Below are 11,868 nucleotides of genomic sequence, written 5' to 3'. Positions count from 1 at the left end.
GCATAGGGAGATTACTGATGCCATAGACAGGAGTGTCAATTGGTAAAGTCAACAACAGGAGTCACTGTGCACTTACTCCTCATGTAGGATCTCTGTCCTTAATGTGCTGTGCATTGAGATTTAATGCTATAACGAGTACTCAAACAATATATTTCACTTTGTGTTTCTATGGGGGTGCAAACTGTTGAAATCTTTACTTAATGCATACTAAACTGATCCTCTGTAAAAAAAAAAAAAAAAGAAAGAAATTATCAACTCCCAACTTGACTGTCACTGGGATTAAACATGACAATAGGTCTGCTCTGATTTCATCATCATTTAAAAAAAATCATCTATTATTTTTCACTTTATGTTTCTGTGTGAGAGCAAACTGTTGAAATCCTTACTTAATGTATACTAAGCTGATCTTCTGTATATTAAGATAATCGAAAATGAATCTTGATGTGAATGGAAGGGGAGAGGGAGTGGGAAAGGGGAGGGTTGTGGGTGGGAGGGATGGTATGGGGGGGAAGCCATTGTAATCCATAAATCGTACTTTGGAAATTTATATTCATTAAATAAAAGTTTAAAAAAAACCTTTTAAAAAAAAGAAAATGAGCAAAAGAAAGTAAGATATCGTAATAAAGAAACATAGTGATCGACAAGCATCTGAAGAGCTATTTTGGCTTCACTTGTGATCAGGAAAATGTGAAGCAAGATACCATGACAGATCCTTTTCAATCCATTTTGTTGTTGAAATGGAAGTTCAGAAGTGTTAGTGTGAGTTCAGATCCACAGGAGCACTTAGAAGTTCCTGGTGGGGGCAGAGTGACACAGTCTTGTTGAGCTGCAAAATGCACAGAGTTTACTAAGAGCTGGAGGAGGACTTAGCCCAGGCACACAGTGTCAGTTATCCCCTGAACACACTGCTCCACCTGTTTTGTTGTTGTTGTAAGGACCTAGGTTTTATGCCTTTCTTCACTGAGTACATGTAGAAAATCAGGTCTATGAGACAAATTTAGTTAAGATTCATCTTGTTGTTCTGTAGTAAGAGGAGAGCGCATCTTGTGGCAAATGTCAAGTGAGGTCACAGATTACAAGGGGCTGCATCATGTACTCGCATCCCTGTGTGGCCCATACACAGGAGGAGACAGCCGCTGGGTGGTGACTTGTCTTCCTATCACATGCCTGGGACATCAGGCTGACCTTTTCATCCAGTTTTGCTCTGTGTGGCTGGAGCCCGTGTGCCTCAACTGGGAGGGGAGAGGTGGCACTAACGTAACTGCCAGGCCCCCTCACAGCACAGCCGATGGCCCATCTCAGGGCCCTGCCGTCCCATTTCATTCTGGGCACTCCATTTAGTTCACAAAACCATTTGGAAATGGCTCTCCATTCTCCCACATAGCTGAGCAGTCCTGTATCCCATGACCCAGTGATTCAAACCCTAGGTTTATGTGAGGAGAAACTGTTGCCTGTGTATCAGAAGACGGGAAATGCATGAGATCTTATTAATCTTGTTCTGTGGCTCATAACACAGTCATTACTTGTCTATGTGTGGCTATTTATTTTATTCTATTTATTGTTTTAAAGATGTGTTTATTTATTTGAAGTCAGAATTACAGAGAGAGAGAGAGAGAGAGAGAATCTTCCATCCACTGGTTCATCCCCAGCAAAGGCTGAGCCCAGTCAAAGCCAGGAGCCAGGAGCTTCATCTGGGTCTCCCACGCGGTATCAGGGGCCCCAACACTTGGCCATCCTCCCCTGCTTTTCCCAGGCCATTATCACGGGCTGGATAGGAAGTAGATCAGCCAGGACACAAACCAGTACCTTCATGGGATTCGGCTTCCCAGGCAGCAGCTTTACCCCTTACATTTGAGTGCCTATTATCTGTAATCCACTTACTGGTACTATTTTTAAAAGATAGTTCAGATTCTTTGTTTTACCTAATAAAGATGAACTGTGACTAAATCCTTGAATGTCTGCAGCCCTGAAATCATATATTAATGCTTATTATCCTATTAAGAAATGTTAGGAGAAAAAAATGTTAAATATTTTTCCTTGATACTGTACACCAAGATGAGCCAGAATTAATTAAGTGGGACTGGGGGTAAAGAAACTAACAGAAGCACATTTAAGAAACAGGAAAGAACCAGGGTGTGTTCTATGAATGGAAGGAAGTCAGCAGTATGGCAGGAACAGATCAGAGGGGGGGCGATGAGACTGGGGTAGGAAGATTTCACACCAGTCAAGACTTTATAAACCAAAGTGAATGAACCAGGGTTGAACATAAAGTTGAGTAGAAACCATTGAGGTTTTAAACGTCTTATTCCTGTAGTAATCAGATAAGCACATGTCACCTTGGCTGCAGTGTGAATAATGGACTGAGCAGGGGAGGCAAAAACATACCTCTATTTCCTGAGTGTTCTCCTCTGGGCCTTAGAATTAAACAGATTAGGGGCTGACATTGTGGCCCAATGAATTAAGCCACCACTTACAAGCTGCCATCCCATGTTGGAGCACAGGTTAGAGTCCCCGGCTGCTCTGCTTCCAATCCAGTTCCCTCCCCTGCTAATGCCCCTGGGAGAGAGCCCTGCCAGCCATTTGAGAGACCAAGATCGAGTTCTTGGCTTCCAGCTTCAGCCTGGCTATGCTGTGGCTATTGGGCTATTGTGGCCTTTTGGATCTGAACCAGCAGATGGAAGATTCTCTCTCTCTCTCTCTCTCTCTCTCTCTCTCTCTCTCCCCCTCCCTCCCTCCATTTCAAATAAATAAGTTAATCTTCAAAAAAAGGGAATTAAGCAGAGTAACAGGAGATTCATAGGCAAATTTATTTAATAAAGATTTCACACAACACTGGGGCCCCCAAAGGGAACAAAGACCCAATATGCAGTCAAAATTGAATATTTATATCCTGAATTGGACAAAGCAGTGACTTGAGAAACCATGACAAGACACAATTGGGTTGGACTAGGTAGTTGGTGGGATACAGAGAGACCTGGAGAATAAAGGTTAGCTTAACAAGGACTTTTTGTCCAATTTCATCCAACCACCATGTCTCGCCCTTGATATGAATGGTGCTTTCCTTCTGGTATAGGGAGGACGACTTCCATCTGCAAGACCATCTGTGTAGTCATGAAGACATTAATCAAAACCACAAAAGATAGGTTCCCATGAGATTTGACAAAAAATCTAAAATACAAATGGAAACAAAGTAAAAGAACAGGCAAGATAGAAGTGTAAAATGAGGTGAATTCTCCTGTCAATTGTCAAATTACTTCAATATTTAGGATAACGAAACAGGCAGAAATAAATAGCTCACTGGGAAGTAATGGTAGAAGAAAAACAAGCCCATGTATATATAGAAATTTGACAGAGGGTAGAGCTGTCATTGCTGATATATGAGGACGACTTGGTATCCAATAAGTTATCCTGGAACAAGCCATTACCCACACAAGGAAAGATAAATTTAAACCCTTCCTCACAGCCTAAGCCAAAATGGATTAAATGCTTAAATGCAGATTCAAAATGTTACAGATTTTGGTTAAAATGTGTATGTGCACACACACATACACAGAGGAGTGTTTCTCTATGAACTTGTGCTATGGGGGAGAACTTCATACAAATCATTTAAAAAGCACACTTGCAAGAAAAGAATGATGAAGTTTACTAAATTAAGAAACTCAAGAGAAACATCACAAGGAAAGTGAAAACATAAACAACAAATTGCAAAGGTTTCAATAACACATATAGATGACCAAGGTGGGGTATCTAGAATACATAAAGAACAATTATAACTTTTCAAAAAGAAATGTTGGCAAAGGGCAGTTAACACTGGGACCCTATAAAGGTAAACCATGTCTTGGGAGGAGTGACAGTGTATGGTGCATATGGTGGCAGTGTATAGAAAGTGGAAGTAAACAATTAGTTTAGCACTACCAAATCTTGAAATTCATGCATTCTACAAACTGAGTTGAATGATTCATTATCTGAGATAGAAGGGGAGGGACAAAATAACATTGTTAAAAGCCAATAAATATATAACATTATAAAAGGATTTTATTACAGAAAGACTTTATTAAAATACTTCTTACAAAAAGAGTGAAAGAGTGAGTCTTAGAAGAAAATGAATGTGGGCTAAAATTCAAATCGGTTCTCTTCACTAGATACAGCACAGCCTACCCTCCCACAGCCTATGACATGACGTGGCCCATGTGCAGGGCAAGGGTGAAGCCCATGGGAGTGAGGACATCACAGGGAGGTGACTGCTGGGAGGAGAAAGCCTTGCAGGAAGAGCCCCCTGCCACTCCTCTCCTCCTGCACACACCATGCGCCTCAGTCTGCTCTGCTGGGGGGCCCTGTGTCTCTGGGGAGCAGGTGAGGCCCTGCTCTGCACCAGTGCATGCCAGTCCCACGGGCTGCTCAGCCTCCTGTGGCTGCTCTCCCAGGCTCCCTCAGGGGCTTCTCCTCCAGCTTCTGTCTCCTCCCTCCACAGGCTCCATGGACACAGAGGTCACCCAGACTCCCAGACATCTGCTCAAGGGAAAGGCACAGACAGCAAAGATGGACTGTGTCCCTGCAAAAGGACATAGAAGTGTTTATTGGTATCGTAAGAAGCCAGAAGAGGAACTCAAGTTTTTGGTTTACTTCCAGGATAAAGAAATTCTGGACAAAACAGAAATGATCAATGAGCGATTTTCAGCTCAATGTCCCACAAACTCGCCCTGCAGCGTGGAGATCCAGTCCACTGAACTAGAGGACTCGGCCCTGTATTTCTGTGCCAGCAGCCAATCCACAGTGCTCAAAGTTCACTTTCCTTTGAACACAAACTCAGCCTGCACCCAGCTCAGGAAATGAGAGGTGCATTCGGTTGGTAGAAAACACCAGAAACGAAATTGAAGAGCATAGGTCTGAAGGAAAAATGTAAATGACAGTTCTAGGTAGGAAGTTAGGATTGTTTAAAATAGAGGACGGCAGGAGAAACACAGAGAATTGGGGAATAAGGCAACCAAGGGGATCACAGTTCTCAGGGCACAGGATACCAGGCAAGTACACCAGGACACCTCTCTCTGTCTCTCTTACTCTTCTGTGACTCTAATAATGTTTAGAAAGTAGATCGTTCTGTGCTGTTCACCTGGGGGTCTGTGCACTCAGGAGTAAGGATGATGAGCACATCAGCTGTGTCTTTCACGTGGACCCTGAACCTGTGATCCAGCCCATTTCCTTACTTGAGCTTGTCATACCTGCCTTCCACCTTGCGGAAGTTCTCAGCAACTCCTGTCTCAGGAACATGCCAATCATGTAATATGTAAAAGCAGCTTTACTGATTCATAAAATTGATGAAGTAAAATGCACCTACTTCAAGTGTACATTTCAATGAGATTTGAAAAAACTGTATACTCATGATTACCATGACAGTTACAAATTTTAGCAAAAGTTCCTCTGTGTGTCTTTTGAGTTTACTTATTTCGAAGATCAATTGAGAGAGAGAGAGCGTGCCATCTGCCAGGTCACTCCCCAGTTGGTCACAACAGCCAGAACTGGGCCACAGTGGATATTTTTTTTTTTTTTGGACAGGCAGAGTGGACAGTGAGAGAGAGAGAGAGACAGAGAGAAAGGTCTTCCTTTGCCGTTGGATCACCCTCCAATGGCCGCCGCGGCCGGCGCACCGCGGCCGGCGCACCGCGCTGATCCGATGGCAGGAGCCAGGTACTTATCCTGGTCTCCCATGGGGTGCAGGGCCCGAGCACTCTGGCCATCCTCCACCGCACTCCCGGGCCATAGCAGAGAGATGGCCTGGAAGAGGGGCAACCGGGACAGAATCCGGTGCCCCGACCAGGACTGGAACCCGGGTGCCAGCGCCGCCAAGGCAGAGGATTAGCCTAGTGAGCCAAGGTGCTGGCCTAACACTGGGTATTAAACATGGGTGGCAGAGTACTTGAGCCACATGCAGCTGTCTCCAAGGTGCATTGGTGTAGAGTTAATGGAAGTTAGTGTTCTTTGTTACTTTCCTTTCAATATTGCTTCATAGTTTTATGATTGTGTGCTGCATATACATTGCTATTTTTGCCTACTTTTTCCCAAGTGTGTTTGAATAAAATTATCATGAATGTACTTTTTAAACAATCATGAGGAATTTGCTTACTAACATACATTGTTCTAAGTTTTCACCTCAGTTTCAGATTCAGTCTTTAAATGTCTTGGTGTTACTCAGAAGTCAGTGATGGTCAGCAACCTCACGAGAACTCACAATGTCAGTCCCATTTCCCTCCTGAACCCCCTATGTGCTAGTACGCTTGTGCTCAACAGTAAAATATGTGCATCCAAGCATTTCTGATATGCTGTGAAACCCCTGCTAGGTGGACATTAAGATGAGACATGCTTTGTTTCTAAAAACAAAACTATGGATTAAAAATTAAAGTACGTGTTCTGCATTTCAAATATGTGACACAGAGTGAAGAATCTGGGCGCACCTGCTCTTCTGGCCCAGTCCGTGCAGTCTCTACTTCTCCTGTGACCCACATCCATCAGGTCTGCTGTCTGACAACACTGGAGTCCAGCTGGGAGAGGCTATGCTTTGGGTAGCACAGGGAATTTGGGGACTCTGCCATTTCTGCTCAATTTTGCTGTAAACATAAAATGTACTAAAAAATCAGTTCATTTAAGAAGGTGGTTAGCTAGCAGTTAAGCATACCTGCATCCCTTATCAGAGTTTCTGGATTCAGTAGAAATGGCACCTGTATCGGATGCCAGCACCACGGAAAACAGCTTTACCTGCTACACCACAGCAACAGCCACAAATACTTAAATCTTAATGTAAAGTAGCTGATATGTAACTTTTGTAAATGTAGCAGACTCTATGGCTGGTGCATCATACTTACAACACTTAATAGAAAATGGGCATCAAAGATATTTATTTAAGGGGCCAGCTTTGAGGTATAGCACATCAAGCTTCTACCTGTGACTCCTGCATCCCATATGAGTGCTGGTTTGTGTGCCAACTGCTCCACTTCTGATCCAGCTCTCTTTCAATGACCTGTGAAAAGCAGCAGAAGATGGCCCAAGTGCAGGGACCCCTGCCACCCATGTGGGAGAACAGATGAAGCTCCGGACTCCTCGCTTCGGCCTGGCCCAGTCCTGGCTATTGAGCATTTGGGAGTGAACCCATGAATGGAAGATCTCTCTTGGTCTCTCCCTCTCTATCTGTAACTCTGACTTTCAAATCAATAAATAAGTTTTTAAAAAGGAAAAGATGTTTACCACAACACAAAGAGATTTTGAAAGCTATGTATACTCTGCCTACAACAGTATAACTGATGACATCAGAGGGAAAGAAGGAAACAAAATAGCAATATTGCAAAGCTAAGAAATAAATGACATGAAAATGGCTTTAATGCAAAAAAGTGAAAGATTTCATCACATGAAGGAGGAAATGGGCTAGAATCACACCAGTTGTGCTCATCAGCTAACACACACCCTCCCCTCCCACAGCCTATGACATGTGTGTGGCCCACATGCAGGGCAAGGGTGAAGCCCATGGGAGTGAGGACGTCACAGGGAGGTGACTGCTGGGAGGAGAAAGCCTTGCAGGAAGAGCCCCCTGCCACTCCTCTCCTCCTGCACACACCATGCGCCTCAGTCTGCTCTGCTGGGGGGCCCTGTGTCTCTGGGGAGCAGGTGAGGCCCTGCTCTGCACCAGCGCATGCCAGTCCCACGGGCTGCTCAGCCTCCTGTGGCTGCTCTCCCAGGCTCCCTCAGGGGCTTCTCCTCCAGCTTCTGTCTCCTCCCTCCACAGGCTCCATGGACACAGAGGTCACCCAGACTCCCAGACATCTGCTCAAGGGAAAGGCACAGACAGCAAAGATGGAGTGTGTCCCTGCAAAAGGACACAGTTATGTTTATTGGTATCGTCAGAAGCCAGAAGAGGAACTCAAGTTTTTGGTTTACTTCCTGGATGAAGAAATTAATGAGAAAACAGAAGTGATCAATGAGCGATTTTCAGCTCAATGTCCCAAAAACTCACCCTGCAGCGTGGAGATCCAGTCCACTGACCTGGGGGACACGGCCCTGTATTTCTGTGCCAGCAGCCAATCCACAGTGCTCAAAGTTCACTTTCCTTTGAACACAAACTCAGCCTGCACCCAGCGCAGGAAATGAGAGGTGCATTCGGTTGGTAGAAAACACCAGAAACGCTACTTGTAAGAGCATTTGTCTGAAGGAAAAAAAGTTGTAAATAACAGCCCTATGTGAGACGTAAGGAGTGTTTACAACAGACGATGGGAACAGAAATTCAAGGAAAGCAAATGCAGGCAAAAAAGAGGGTGATGTCGCCAGTACAGAAAAGCACACAAGGTATACCAGCACAGCGCTGTCTTCTGTTTCTGGATTGTAACAATCCTTGTAACATACATCATTCTATGCTTCTCACCTGGGAAACCCAGATGTTCACAGTAACGATGATGAGCCCGTGGGCCCTGACCTGGCATCCAGCACATACTGACCTGGACCCAAGCCTTCTTAAAGGGTTTCATGACCGCTTCTCACAGCTGTCCAATGCACAGGAACCTTAGCGGAAGCTCTCAGCAACTCCTGTCCCCTGGAATACTCCCATCAAGCAATTTTGTTTAACTTTTATTTAATCAATATAAATTTCCAAAGTGCAGCTTATGGATTACAATGGCTTCCCCCCCCCATAACTTCCCTCCCACCCGAAACCCTCCCCTTTCCCTCTCCCTCCCCCTTCCATTCACCTCAAGATTCATTTTCAATTCTCTTTATATACAGAAGATCAATTTAGCATACATTAAGTAAAGATTTCAACAGTTTGCTCCCACACAGAAACATAAAGTGAAAAATACTGTTTGAGTACTAGTTATAGCATTAAATCTCAATGTACAGCACACTAAGGACAAAGATCTTACATGAGGAGTAAGTACACAGTGACTCCTGTTGACTTAACAAATTGACACTCTTGTTTATGGCATCAGTAATCACCCTAGGCTCTTGTCATGAGTTGCCAAGGCTATGGAAGCCTTTTGAGTTCACCGACTCTGATCATATTTAGACAAGCTCATAGTCAAAGTAGAAGTTCTCTCCTTGCTTCAGAGAAAGGTCCTCCTTCTTTGATGACCTGCTCTTTTCACTGGGATCTCACATCTTTCATTTAGTTGTTGTTGTTGTTGTTGTTGTTGTGTTTTTTTTTTTTTTTTTTTTTTTTTTTTTTTTTTTTTTTTTTTTTTTGCCAGAGTGTTTTTGCTTTCCATGCCTGTAATACTCTCATGGGCTTTTCAGACATATCTGCATGCCTTAAGGGCTGATTCTGAGGCCAGAGTGCTGTTTAGGACATCTGCCATTCTATGGGTCTGCTGTGTATCTCACTTCCCATGTTGGATCGTTCTCTCCCTTTTCGATTCTATCAGCTAGCATTTGCAGACACAAGTCTTGTTTATGTGCTCCCTTTGGCTCTTAGTCCTTTCATTACCATCAATTGTGAACAGAAATTGGTCACTGGGACTAGTGAGATGGCATTGGTACATGCCACCTTGATGGGATTGAATTGGAATCCCGTGGTAAGCAATTTTTAAAGCAACGTCATTGAGTCATATGATAAATATGATAAAATGTGTGTATTGTAACTGTCCATTTCACTGAATTTTAAACGCATGTGACTGCCATGGCAATCAATTACAGATTTCCCCAACAGCTCCTCTGTGCGTTTTTACTGAGGTGTTGGGTTTTTGAAAAAGGTTTTGTTTATTTATTTATCTAATTTATTATTAAAAGGGTAAATGAGGAACAGAGAAATAGAATGTGTGTGAGAAAGAGAGAGAGAGAGCACACGCGAGAGAAATTTTGCATCTGCTGGGTCACTCCCTAAATGGCCACAACAGCTAGGTCTGGGCCCTGCTGACGTCAGGAGCCACAATTCTCAGGTTCAAGTACTTGAGCCACCATCTACCACCTCCCAGCACATGATCATGGAGGTGGATTGGAATCGAAGGTCTTCCTAAACACTCACGAGGAAGGTCCTTGCTAAAATCTATTTTCCAATGTGCACATTGGTTCCCAATGCCTCACTCGTTGAGGCTGTCTCAGCATATTCCACCTAAGGCCGTAGCCGCAGCACCACGTGGGAGCTCACAATGTCAGTCCCTCGTCCCAGGAGACCCACCTGAGTGCTACTACCCTTGTGCTCTAAATACCTACATTCACACACTTCTGAAACATTGGGTAACACTGCAATGTGCACAGTAACACGCAGCATACTTGTTTCTAAAAAGAAACATGTGACGGGCCGCTGCGGCTAACTAGGCTAATCCTCCGGCACACCAGGTCTAGTCCCGGTCAGGGTGCCAGATTCGGTCCCGGTTGCCCTTCTTCCAGGCCAGCTCTATGCATTGGCCCGGGACTGCAGTTGAGGATTGCCCAAGTCTTGGGCCCTGCACCCCATGGGAGACCAGGAGAAGAACCTCGCTCCTGCCATGGATCCATACGGTGCACCGGCCACAGTGCGCTGGCCACAGCGGCCATCGAGGGTGAACAAATGGTAAAGGAAGACCTTTCTCCCTGTCTCTCTCTCTCACTGTCCACTCTGACTGTTAAAATATAAATAAATAGATAAACCTGTGACAAAAAATTAAAGGGTATAGTCAACATTTCAACACCAAACATAGAGCACAGAACTGGATGCATCAGCTCTGCTTGCCCCGTCTTCATTCTGCACTCGCTACCCCTGCAGGCTGCCTCCAGCACTCTGCAGACTGATAACACTGGAGGTCAATGCAGGAGAGCAACAGAGATACGAGGGCACTTTGCCACTGATGCTCACATTCAAAATGGGATGAGAAAACTACAGTTTATTGCAATAAAGATGCATGCATCCCCACCAGAGGATCTGGATTCAGGCTCTGCCTCCTGACTCCAGCTTCCTGCTACACAGGCCCTGGGAGACATCAGTGATGGCTCAAGTGCGTGGATCCCTGCAACCCACATGGGAGGCCTAGAATTCGTCCCAAACTTTGATCAGGTCCAGAACCATGCATAGCTTTTGTATTGAATCTCTGTCTCTCTCAAATGAAAAAGAATGACAAAAATTATCACTGGAATATGATTACCTAGACATGATGAAGTAAGAAAAATGGCATCTCTAAGTATAACACAGACCACAAAACCAATACGACAATTTCTCTTTTAATCAACAGAGACATCAATTTCATTATTTCTTTTATGCACAACATGTTTCTGGTAGTTCAATATTTAATTCCTAAATGTAAAGTACTGCTCTGTGATTATGATTGGTACAGTGTGCTTCAAATTGTTAACAGAAAATGTACATAAAGGTGTTTCTTTTAGTACAAAGAAAGTGTGCAATCTTTGCATGCCATACACTTAAGCGTATGATTCATGGCCAGAGAGAAAGAAAAAGACAAAATAGCAATGTTAACCAGCAAAAAAATGAACAACATGAAAACGATTTTCATTACAAATAGAGTGAGAATAAGTCAAAAAAGATAATCAAAGTAGGCAACAATTCTCACCAGTTGTCCTCATAAGTTAAAACACACCCTCCCCTCCCACAGCCTGACACATGTGCATGGCCCACGTGCAGGGCAAGGGTGAAGCCCATGGGAGTGAGGACGTCACAGGGAGGTGACTGCTGGGAGGAGAAAGCCTTGCAGGAAGAGCCCCCTGCCACTTCTCTCCTCCTGCACACACCATGCGCCTCAGTCTGCTCTGCTGGGGGGCCCTGTGTCTCTGGGGAGCAGGTGAGGCCCTGCTCTGCACCAGTGCATGCCAGTCCCACGGGCTGCTCAGCCTCCTGTGGCTGCTCTCCCAGGCTCCCTCAGGGGCTTCTCCTCCAGCTTCTGTCTCCTCCCTCCTCAGGCTCCATGG

General features: G+C 44.5%; 1 gene segment (V, D, J or C); it reads left to right on the top strand.

The window, feature by feature from the left end:
- The first annotated feature begins 7,776 nt into the window (after positions 1–7,776).
- On the top strand, positions 7,777–8,133 carry LOC138848887 (probable non-functional T cell receptor beta variable 23-1). The segment is given in 1 exon segment: positions 7,777–8,133. A coding segment is annotated over 1 exon segment (357 nt).
- The last annotated feature ends 3,735 nt before the right edge of the window (positions 8,134–11,868 follow it).

Source organism: Oryctolagus cuniculus, chromosome 3 (genome assembly GCF_964237555.1).
Source record: "Oryctolagus cuniculus chromosome 3, mOryCun1.1, whole genome shotgun sequence".
Taxonomy (NCBI): domain Eukaryota; kingdom Metazoa; phylum Chordata; class Mammalia; order Lagomorpha; family Leporidae; genus Oryctolagus; species Oryctolagus cuniculus.
This window is presented reverse-complemented; position numbering and strand designations above follow the sequence as displayed.